General features: G+C 40.6%; 1 protein-coding gene across 1 annotated transcript in view; it reads left to right on the top strand.

Moving 5' to 3' along the window:
• htra1 (HtrA serine peptidase 1) overlaps window positions 1–12531 on the top strand; it is a 46057-nt gene that overhangs the window by 6096 nt on the left and 27430 nt on the right. Inside the window, exons 2-3 of the mRNA XM_033033780.1 lie at window positions 8806–8905; window positions 11430–11634. Coding sequence (XP_032889671.1) covers window positions 8806–8905; window positions 11430–11634 — 305 coding nt within the window. The remainder of the gene's footprint in view (window positions 1–8805; window positions 8906–11429; window positions 11635–12531) is intronic.

Below are 12531 nucleotides of genomic sequence, written 5' to 3'. Positions count from 1 at the left end.
AATTTGAACTTTAAAATCCAAGAGGCTCATCAGAGGAAGAAGTGAATAGTGTTCCATTCGAAAATTCAAAAGAACAGATTTCAATTAAATGTGGAACATCAGAACCATAAATCTTCCAAAAAGCAATAACCACTGATTTGTTCTCTTGACAGTTTGTAATATCCATCCTGATGCCTTTAACAGTGCTGGCTATTGATGCTGTCACAGCCACGCCCAGTGTGAAATGCTTCAACACTTCCCATTTAGACCTTCATCACTATTGCAATTGGTGAAACTTGTGGCATCTTGTTTCATATGTTGGTGCCCCAGCTTAAAAAAAATCTATGAAAACCCCAAATATGCTGTCAATAACCTAGTTATTCACAGGTTTAGCAATTTCCTACCTTCACCAATGGAATTACCTAAAATGATGTGGCTTTCTGGTGTTTACAAAGTAATCCTGCTATAAAGATCCTGATAATCTTATTTAAGATATTTTTAAATGGACTGTTCTAACTGGTTGACAAACTATCCGTTCCTAAAAGGGGCAAATTTTATGAATGCATGTTACATTTTTCTTGCATAATTGTATCAAACCACAATGCATTTTGATATCTCATCTCACATTTGTATATTCCAATATTTAGCCCATTGTGATGTGTGCTCTCTTTAAGAAGTTTTAAATGTGTTTGGTTTAATGGTTCAACCATTGGTAGCTTTAGGGAATCCAACATCAGGAATTCTAGGAGATGCCTCCTAACTACAGAAGGTGTCAGGAAAGGCAAAGCCCTTGACATGGCAACTGCTTGGTGATTGTGGAAAGCTATGGGGTCCATGGCAAGCATCAATGCATTGCTACGGACTTTCTGGGCTTTTAAGCTGCTACTTAATGGCAGGTATACACCAACATTTCCTAGTTAATACTGCAATCAGGCCAAAATGGATACTAACGATCTCTAAGTATGATTTTGTAGCATGTATAGAGAAAATTCCCTGGTCATTACTCACATCTTCAGTAGCTGTCTAGATAGGAAGAAATGTATTGTAAAACAGAAAGCAACAAAATACTTCACATTGTTCAGCACCGTCCTAAAAATAAATTAAATCAGGACATACAAGATGCTGCAGGTGCTGCTTTACAAATAAAAACACAAAGTGCTGGAGTAACTCAGCGGGTCAGGCTGGATGTCTAGAGGAGATGGGTTGGGAACCTTCTTCAGACTGAAAATTAGGATGTCAGCTAATAAGTAAGTAAGTAAGTTTATTGGCCAAGTATTCACATACAAGGAATTTGCCTTGGTGCTCCACCCACAAGTAACAACATGACATACAGTGACAATTACAAATGACTTAGAAAACACTAAACATTAATAATAATAAAACATTAATGATAAAACACCAATGATCAAGCATGTGAACCAACAAAATACCAAATCAAAGGGAGGCTACAGATTTTTGGCTGTTGAGTAGAGCAACTACTCGTGCATAAAAACTGTTTTTATGTCTGGCTGTGGCAGCTTTGACAATCCGGAGTTGCCTTCCAGAGGGAAGTGATTCAAAGAGTTTGTGGCCAGGGTGAGTGAGGTCAGAGATGATCTTGCCCGCTCGCTTCCTGGCCCTTGCAGTGTACAGTTCATCAATGGAGGGAAGGTTGCAGCCAATAATCTTCTCTGCTGATCGGCCGATTCGCTGCAGCCTCCAAGTTTCATGCTTGGTGGCTGAGGTTAACCAGACCATGATGGAGAAGGTGAGAACAGGCTCTACGATGGCCGTGTAGAATTGGACCATCATTGCCTGTGGCAGATTGTGCTTCCTCAGCTGCCGTAGGAAGTACATCCTCTGTTGTGCCTTTTTGACTGTGGAGTCGATGGTGGCCCCCCATTTAAGGTCCTTGGAGGTGATGGTTCCCAGGAACTTAAAAGACTCCACTGATGTGACTGTGGTGTTGTTGATGGTGAGTGAGGTGAGGGGAGGGGGAGCTCTCCTAAAGTCTACAATCAATTCCACAGTCTTAAGAGCATTGAGCTCCAGGTTGTTGCGATGGCACCAGGATGCCAGCTGTGACACTTCCTGTCTGTAAGCAGATTCCTCCCCATTTTGGATCAGTCCAATCAGGGTTGTGTCGTCCGCAAATTTGAGAAGCTTGACAGAGGTGTCAGTAGAGGTGCAGTCGTTGGTGTAGAGAGAGTAAAGGAGAGGAGAGAGTACGCAGCCTTGCGGTGCTCCTATGCTGAGCGTTTGCGGGTCCGAGATGTGCTTCCCCAGCCTCACATGCTGCTTCCTGTCTGTCAGGAAACTGGTGATCCACCGACAGAGGGGTTCAGGCACAGTCAACTCGGAAAGTTTGGAGTGTAGCAGCTCTCACCCAGCATACGTCCCCTGGTGGTCTAGGTGCTGTAGGATGAAGTGCAGGCCCAGGTTGACTACGTTATCCACAGATGTATTGGCCCAATATGCAAACTGCATAGGATCCAAACATAACATCGAGAAGCTGGCGGTCCCTGGATAGGGACCGTCTTTGGGGACTCCAAGCTGCAGGAGTTTCGACCATCCCGCTGCGGGAGCTTAGACCGCCCCGATGTGGGAGCTCGATTGCCGGCTGCGGTTGATTCAACTCCCCCGACCGACCAGAGGAAAGAAGATAAGAGTTTATTGCCTTCCAACATAGTGGGGAATGTGGAGGAGCTGCTGTGGTTGATGTTTATGTCAATTTTTAATGTAGTTGTGTGTCTTGTTGCTTTTTTGGTATGACTGTCTGGCAAACCAAATTCCTCGTATGTCGCAAAACATACTTGGCTAATAAATTACGATTATGATTGACTTGAGATTTTGCTGAAAAATTGCAGGAGGACCCAATGAAAGCGCTTTAGATTCCAGAGAATCTGATAGTTTTATGAAAAACTGGTTCAAATATCATTCCTCCTGCTCCCATTCTAATTTTCGGAAACCTTCTCTGAAATAAAGCTGACTGCTTGCTTTGCCGTGTTGGGTTACGGTCCCGTTTTGACTATAAAAGAGGAATCTCCTGTAGAAATGTTGAGCAATCTTGGCAGCAAGAATGAAGGATTAGTTTGGGACGTGTGGTCAAAGGAGCAAGCAGCCAGACATCTTGCATTTCTTTTTAATCATGTGAGTGTGGAACATTTTTATGACTTGAGCCTTCAGCTGTTCCTTGTTAGGTAACAAGAACATTGGATTACAATAATGCCTTCAATAGAAATTGGAGAATGTGCAAATTTGCTAAAATTTCATGGCATTAATAATGAATCCAGTTGCTCGATAATGGAAAATTAGATAAAATCAAAATCGAAAAGCAAAGATCAAATTTAGAATGTGTGTGGAGGGGTATTTTAGTTTTGTATTCATCAAGATGGATGTGTCTTGCTGCAAGGAGAGGTTGACAAAGTAGGATTGTTTTCTCTGGAGCGTCAAAGGCAGCGGGAGAGTTGATACGATACGATGGAACTTTATTTACCACAGGAGGGAAACTGATCTTCCAACAGTCATAAAACACAAGATACATTAAACAAGTAATGCATAAAATTAGGAGAGGCATAGATAGGGTGGAGTTTTTCCAGGTGGATATGCCAAAAAATGAGGGCATCGCTTTAAGCTGAGTATGGGTAAATATAAAGGAGATGTACTTGGCATTTTCTTTTACATTGTGAGTGATAGGTGGATGGGACATGCTTGTAGGGGGATGTGCTGGAAGCAGATACAATAGCAACATTAGAGGCTTTGAGACAAACACATGAACAAACAGGGAAATTTGGAATACAGACCAGTGCCATGTGCTAGTGAGGGTAGGAAAAGGAGGATAGGACAGATGAATATGTGACTGAAGAGTTGGGACAGAGATTCAGAGCTTTGGACCATTGGGATCTCTTCTGAAGCGGAAGTTACCTGTGCATGAAGGATGTTATACTTGAACAGGAGGGTGAATCAATATCCTGGCAGGCAAGTTTGCTAATCAGTCGAGAGGCATACGAGAGGCTGGAAGTTGATACATATTCATATGGAAAAAAACATATTCATTGGAAAAAATAGGGTGGAATATGGGAGGAAGTGGGAGGAAAGCTTTTCCCTGTACCTCAGTACATGTGACAATAAACTAAACTGAAGTGAGGATAGGCAATTTGATTAAATTGCATTTAGTTCAATGCAAGAGGACTGACAGGTAAGAGGAATAAACGCAGGGCTTGGCAAGGTATGTGTGACTGGGACGTTATAGCCATTATGGAAACATGGCTAAGGCGATGACAAGACTGATACAGGTGCTACAGGCAGGAAAGAGAGGAGAGGGAGTTACAGTTTTGATTGAGAAGATGGCAGTTGTTCAAAATGATATTAGCGAGGGATTATCCAATAAGGGTTTATGGGCGGATAAGAAGGGGTTGATCAAAAAGTTGGAGGTGGTACTATATGCCCTCAAATAGGTAGTAAGAGGAACAAAAATAGCATAGGGATTTGCAGATTGTTGCAAAATTAAGACGGTTGTCATAGTAGGATATTTAACATTCTTAATATAGACTGGGACTACAATTGTGCTAAATATTTAGATGGAATAGAATTTGTTGGGTGTGTTTAGGAAAGCTTCCTCAGACAATATGTAGAGGCCCTAATATGGAAAAGAAAGCTAGACCTAATCTTGGGGAATAGCACAAAGCAAATCACTGATTTGTTAGTGGGGGAACACTTTGGAAACAATGAACTTTTAAGTTTTAAAATAGTTATGAAAAATAACAGAAGCTAATTATCTAAATTGAGGCAAGGCAAATTCTGATGATATTGAACAGGAGCTTGCAGAAGTTGATTAGAATAGGTTATTTGTGAATAAAAGAATGTCGGGCAAGAGGGAAGCTTTTAAAAGTGAGTAGCAACATTTCATGGTCTGCACCTTCTTGGTAGAGTGAAGGGAAAGATTGGCAGGAGTTGTGAACCTTGCATGACAACAGATATTGAGGCTAGAATAACTAGGGCCCCTAAAAGACCAAAATGGACATCTATGTGTAGAGTCGCAGTATATGGGCAAGACTGCAAATGAATATTTGGTTTTTCCTATAGAGAAAGTCAGGATCATAGGAAGCTCGGAAAAGTTAATGCAGACATCTTAGGATAGTGCACATTACAGTAAAGGAGGTGTTGGACATCTTAAAATCTCTGGGGACTGTTAAAGTATATCCAAGAACCCTGCAGGAGATTAGAGAAGAAATTGTGAGAGCCCTGGCTGAGTTATGTGCATTATCGTTAGCTACAGGAAGGAGCTGGAAGGTGGCTAACATTGTTTTTATATTTAAGAAGGGCTGTAAAAAGAAACCTTAGAACTGTAGACCAGTAAGCCTAATTTATATGGTAGGTTGGTCACTGGAGTGGATTCTGAGGGATTAGGTATGAATGCATTTAGAAAGCTGGATTGTTTAGGGCAAGGGTTCCCAACCTGGGCTAAATTTACCCCCAGGGGGTAATTTTCACCCTACCCAGGGGGTAAATTTGTTGATTCTGGATTTGTACATCTTTTTTTTCTCATTAACTGACTGTGTTTGGTTCTGGTATACCAGTACCTGTTCATCATTAGTTGTTCATAAATAAGTGAAATAACATTGTTATGTGCTATTAAAGTTGCCAGGGGTAAATGAGGCGAAAAAGGTTGGGAACCCCTGGTTTAGGGATAGTTGGGTTTTTTTTTGAGTAATGAGGCCCATGACTAGCGGCATGCCTTAGTGGTTGGTGATGGACTCCTTGTAGTTTGCCAATAATTTGGAGATGAATGTACAAGACGCGGTTAGTAAGGTTGCAGATGACACAAATAAGTGGTATTGCAGACAGTGAAGATTATCAAGAATTACAGCGGGACCTTGATTAGTGGGATAAGCAGGTCAAGGAGATAAGCGCGAGTTGTTGCATTGTGGGAAGTTGATCTTGGACGATCAATGACAGAGTGTTATAGAACTGGGGGACCTAATAGTACAGGTTCCCTGGAAATAGCATTATGATTTGAACAGACATCATGGGCCAAAGGGCTTGTTTCTACGGTGTACTGTTCAATGCATCTCTCAGCGACTCGAGCACACATTTTGTTCAGTAATTTCAGTGCAATATTGAGAGTGCACTGCACTGTGGGAAGTGTCATGTTTTGAATGGGCTTGAGATGCCAAATATCTTGCAATCTCATGGGACTTGAAACTTGATAAGTCGTATAGAGCACAGATGGAGTTGGTTCAGGTGTTTGTGCCGGCACTGGCTCTTTGCCATTCTATTACCCCATTGCACTGAAATTGTTTGTGTTACTATTTGTCCATTTATTTTTTTAAAGTAACCTGTCCATCTGCTTCTACAACCCATTTTAAGTCCGTATATTAGAGATGAGTGTGTCTTGCTGGATTTTCTTTCTCCTTTTTTTTCATCTCTGGCTCTTGACTGAGTTCCTTGATTCTTGGCCTGTTCTGATCTGTGTCATCCAGAGGCCAATAGCCCTGATAGTGAAAGGAATTCCAAACTCAAAAGTTTGTTGAACAGTGTTATATCTCCAACGTGGCAGATCACAGCCCTCTGTTTTTAATGTTGTATTCCACAGTTTTTGTTAATCAACCATTCGAGTCTTGTACCTTACATTTCCAGCATTTCCAGATTTTATTTTCTCTCTCCTGTATTTGTGATTTCAGATTTTAGTCATTATTTCTTATTTATACCTATCCCAAATATGCCTTTTGTATTCACCAGCCATTACCACCTTCCATTATCCTGGACTACCACCATGTGTCATTTCGTTTCTTCCAGTCTCCACATTGTCATTGATTTTCCATTCCCTTCCATACCCTCTTTTCTCTGCATTAAAAACTTGTTTTATTTCAAACTTTTCCAGTTCTGATGAATGGTGACCATCCTGAATCATTATGTTTCTCTTTGCACAGATGCTGCCTGACTTGCTGAGTATTTTCAGCAACCCCTTAATGTCTTAATGTTGGATTTTCCCTTGTGTCTTGCGCCCTTCTGTAACTGCTCTAAATCAATCTATCAATGTCACTTTTTGTGCCTTCTGATGTTGTACTTGTGGACAGCAAAATTGGTTGGTTTGGAAGTTTCCAACTGATCAAAAGCTGTTCAGAATGGTGGTCCAAAACACAGTGATGCATTGTTGCTGCCTCACAGCTACAGAGACCAAGTTCAATCCTCATCTATTGCATCTGCTGTTCTCGGTGTCAACTGCTCTACATCGGTGAGACCAAGCGCAGGCTTGGCGATCGCTTCACCCAACACCTCTGCTCAAAACCAACCTGATCTCCCGGTAGCTCAGCACTTCAAACCCCCCTCCCATTCCGAATCCGACCTTTCTGTCTTGGGTCTCCTCCATGGCCAGAGTGAGTCCCACCGCAAATTGGAGGAGCAGCACCTCGTATTTTGCTTGGGTAGTTTACACCCCAGCGGTATGAACATTGACTTCTCCAATTTCAGGTAGTCCTTGCTTTCTCCCTCCTTCCTCTCCCCTTCCCGGCACTCTCACAGCCCACTGTCTCCGCCTCTTCCTTTCTTCTTACCCCCCCACCCCCCGCATCAGTCTGAAGAAGGGTCTCGACCCGAAACGTCACCTATTCCTTCACTCCATAGATGCTACCTCACCCACTGAGTTTCTTCAGCATTTTTGTCTACCTCCAAGTTCAATCCTGATTTCTGGTGCTGTCTGTGTGTAGTTTGAGCATTCTCCCTGTGACCATGTGGACTTCCTTTCAGTTCTCTGGTTGCCTTCCACATTCCCAAGGTAGGTTAGTTGGGCACTTTCAGTTGCACATTTGGGGAAGAAGGGTGTGAGGAGAATAAATTATGTGCAAAATGAGTGTGGTGATGAGATTTGCTCTGTGAGGCTGTGTAGACTTGATAAGCCCGTATAGATTACTATATTGTGTGGTATTATGGAAAGAGTATATGTTTTATCCGTGCATATCAATCGTCAAAATACAATGAACACTCAGAAAATAATCATAAAGACAGGTGTAACATTTGAAGAATTGGACTACAAACGTGTAGACGTTCTAGCAAACCCCTTGAGACCACATTTGGAATACTATCACATTTTTGGCATCTGAAAGAATAGCCTTGGAGAGAAAGCAACATTGAAAATGAATTTGCATTTAAAATATGAGCAGAGATATCATATTTTAAAAAGGTGCAATTTTTGCAGTTTTCAATAGATTAAGAATGCCTGATGGTGGAGAAAAGTTATTTCTGGTGATTGGGGACTTTAAAGGCAGGGTCTTGGTCTGAAAATTAGATCTAAACCATTCATGTAAGAGGAGAGAACATTTCCACAAATTGGGTAGTAATTAATTGGAATTATCTTATGCAAATAAATGTTGATAGGTCAGCTGGTTATTTTGAATTCTAGAAGAATTTCTAGAATTTCTTAATTCTAGAAACTAGAATTAGTTCTATACCAAGTATAGAAACAAGGAACTGCAGATCCTGGTTTACAAAGTAAGACAGTTGCTGGATTAGTTCAACCGGTCAGGCAACATCTCAGGAGAACATGGATAGATGACATTTCTGGTCAGGACTCTTCTTCAGACTGATTCTGAAGAAGGATCCCAACCTGAAACGTCGCCTATCCATGTTCTCCTGAGATGGTGTTTCACTTCCTGAGCTATTCCAGCACTCTGTCTTTGTTTCACTAAGTATGTTTATTCAAGCTAGATTCCAGCAAATTCATCACCAAAAACTGTGCTGCTGCACAATCATTCGAATTAATGATGAGAACAAATCTCATACAGCATAGCTAACCTGAAGAAAAATACTTAACAACTGTTTAATTCATTGATATTTTTTTGTCCACAGGTCAGAATGATCCTGACAGCCTGAGACACAAATACAATTTTATTGCAGATGTGGTGGATAAAATAGCTCCTGCTGTGGTTCATATTGAACTTTTTCGTAGGTATGCAAAGCCCTTCAAGTCGTTCAATTAATTTCTCTGTAATTTGCATGTTATTAGCACTTCTGCAGACGTGTTGCCACTTGAAAAGAGCATACTGTCATTGATTGAAAAATCTCCTGAAGTTAAATAAACAGCAGCCATCTGTGGAAATACAGGAAGAAACATGAAAATCTTCTCTCAGGCTATGCTTGCTTATTTAAGGCATGGTGTCTGCATGTTGGGTAAACCAAATGATAAAAAATGCCGATTGAGAAAGAAAGTGGGAAAAGGATATCTTCTGGATACAAAAGATTTAACAAGACCCATCTCCCTCAGATTAAAGTTTGTGTAAATTTACACTTGATGTTGACACTGTTTGATTTCTATATTTGCCAGTATGTGAAAGGTAAGTCTGTAAGTAGAGCAACAATTCCACCTACTGTTCAGGCTTTGAACTTTCTAACCTGAGGCGTGCGTCAGTTAGGTTCAAAGTTAGGTTCAGGAAGTTCAAAGTCTCAGTAATAGGTTGCATTCCTAGTATTATTTGCAAATTCAGTTATCAATTGAACAATTTCAAAATATTGGCTACTTTCGGGGCAACAAGCAAAGTTAAAAAAAAAGGAGCAATATGAGATGAAGCCGATTACAACCAATCACAAAATTTCGATGCTTTTGTAAATAATTTTACAAGGTAAAAACAACCCATTGTTGGGGGGCCTTTGCAGCTGGTTCCTATATATCTGCAACATATATCTTTACTGTGCTGGAAAAAAAAGCCTGCTGAAGATGAATGCAGATTCAGTTGGAAGGTGAATGGGTCAGGAGAAATGGAGTGGGCATGAGTGGGTTGTCTCAGCTCAGTTTTAGGTCAATGTAGTTTATAACTGGTAAATATATTTGAGTGCAACATTTTCAAAGGCCAATGTCGAATTACTTCAGCACACCTAATACAATAAGTAGAAGTAAAGTCATTTACTTGGAATCTAGTTTTATTAGTTCTGTTTAGTTTAGAGATACAGTTTGTAAACAGGCCCTTTGGCCCACCGAGTCCATGCTGACCATGATCACCGATACACTAGTTCTATCCTAGACGCTAGGGACAATTTACTGAGGTCAATTAACCTACAAACTTGCACGTCTTTTGAATGTGGAAGGAAACAAGAGCACGTGGTCACAGGAAGAACGTACAACATCCACTCAGGCAGCACCCGTAGTCAGGATCAAACCCGTGTCTCTGGCACTGTAAGGCAGCAATTCTGCCAATGTGCCACCCTTAAATATCTTTAGTCTGCTGGACTATCAACCTGTTCTGGTTGCTTTTCAAACCAACTTATTCTTTTCTCATTTCACTTCTTCCCTTCCCCTTCTTTTAAATGAAATGGATGTTGTCATCCGAATGTTGATCCAAGTCCGCTCCACCCAACACCATTTGTTTGACAGACCCCCTCATGAAGGCAAAGTGCGATCTAATTCACTCGCTGTGTCTCCCATTCACATTCCCTGCTAATATTGTCTGCTGTCAGAATAAGATTTATCCTTTTCTTCCCCATGGGAAATACATGTCATCACATCGGCTACAATTAAGAAAACAAACAGCTTTTAATCTGTACCTCATTTCATCTCCGAAATGAATATTAATTCAAAAACCATTTTGACACTAAAACCCAGGATTGAGTTCAACCTGCCTATCATGTGGTTTTTATTTAACATGTAAACTGGATATTCTATATTTCTGTGAAATCTTTCATTCAAAGATATGATTAGGAGCAAAAGTAGCTACAAAGTGCCTCAGACCTGTTTGGATATTTAATATCATGATTTATCTGATGTAAATCCCAGTTCCAGTTGCCTTTTTCCCCACAGTGCCCTTTATCCCTCTGCTTATCAAGAATCTATCCATCTCTGCCATAGAAAATGTCTAAAGACTTTGCTTCCATTGCAGATTGAGGAAGGCAACCCAAAGACACATGAGAAAATGTCACCTCTTCTCTAATAATTGGGTGAAATTGTAACCTCTATTTCTAGAATCTTCTACCAAGGAAACATTATCACTAGATCCTATCAGCACTCCTTAGGATCTTGTATATCTTAATCAATCCTCCTCAATTCTTCTAAATTCTGACCGATGAAGCAGACACAACATCAGATAAAGTCGTTTATATAGGAAACTGCTAATTAACTGGTAGAAACTTATGTTTTAAATATCAAAAGATAATCAAGTTTTATCACGACTTGAATCTTGTTCTGTGCAGACCAAAGATATATGTTGCCAATACCCGGGACACTCAAGGTATAAAAAGCAACCAGATGGACACAAAATGCTAGAGTAACTCAGTGGGACAGGCAGCATCTCTGGATAGAAGGTTTGGGTGAATTATCGGGTCGAGACCCTTCTTCAGAGTGTCTCTGAGTTACTCCAGCATTTTGTGTCTATCTCCAATGCAAACCAGCATTTGCAGTTCCTTCCTACTATAAAAAGCAAGCCAGGTGTGTGTGAACCTGTATATTTCTGTAAGTAAATGATTTTTTAAATCTTTTTATCCAGGGCAGTTTATTCCAACCGTGAATTGTCTGTTGCAAGCGGTTCGGGGTTTATTGTCTCAGAAGATGGATTGATCGTAACAAATGCACATGTGGTCACCAATAAGCAAAGAGTCAAAGTAGAACTATGGAATGGAGCCACATACAATGCCAAAATAAAAGACATAGATGAGAAGGCAGATCTTGCTTTAATTAAAATAGAAACTCCGGTAAGTTTTGTGTTCTGGTTACCATCTTTATCCTCTTATTTATCCTCTTGCTCTCTAAGTATTTGGGGGGAAAAATGTTCACAAAATATATTTGTGTTTTCCTTTGTTTTACGTGTCAATTCTTTTCATGCTCTCTTTGATTTCCTATTTTCCCTTGATATTTTCAATCCAGCACTTTTGTGCCAGTTTGAACCAGTTTGTGCCATAAACGTTCCTTGCTTGGCTTATCCAATTCTGTGTGTTCCTTGGCATCCATGATTTAAGAGTGCCATGTGTTCTGTTAATGGGCATATCATTGCTCTGACCCCTCACTGCCACTTCCTAAAATGCCCCCGGGTGTTCTGACATTGATTTATCCCCTGTGGCTGTTTTCTATCCACTTTTGCCAAGTTAGACTTCAGCCCAGTTAAAAATATTCTGACCACAATGTTGGAACTTTTTCCTGGGTCTGGCCTTTTTCGTGTCTGGCTCATTTAACGTCCTGACTAAACACGCAATTTCCATCCTCTCAGCCCTGTGACCAAAGATCTTCAACTGCTTTTCTTGCCCTTTTACAATTCGTGTCTGTAACAGCAATTATATAAAATGCTTCTCTGTACTGATGCATATTGGATTATGTTCTGTCAAACCTTTTTTTAAATTTTCTGGTCTTTTCTTGGCTGTTTTTAAAATCTATTCTATTGCTTCTGAATGCACACTTGTTTTGCCGCCATCTCGTCAAGAAAATCTATACCCTCCTCAGCAGCACTTGCAAACCATTTCATGACTATATTAATGCCATGCCATATGGAGATGCAAGTCATCTGACTTGGATGAATCCCATCTCCACCAAATCTATCTTATTGACCCAAGATTCTATGAATCTTCCTTTCAGCTATTCATTAATTGGCACTAAGC

The sequence above is a fragment of the Amblyraja radiata genome, chromosome 15 (assembly GCF_010909765.2).
Source record: "Amblyraja radiata isolate CabotCenter1 chromosome 15, sAmbRad1.1.pri, whole genome shotgun sequence".
NCBI classification, from domain to species: Eukaryota; Metazoa; Chordata; class Chondrichthyes; order Rajiformes; family Rajidae; genus Amblyraja; species Amblyraja radiata.
The sequence above is the reverse complement of the archived record's forward strand: the minus strand, read 5'-3'. Positions and strand labels throughout refer to the sequence as shown.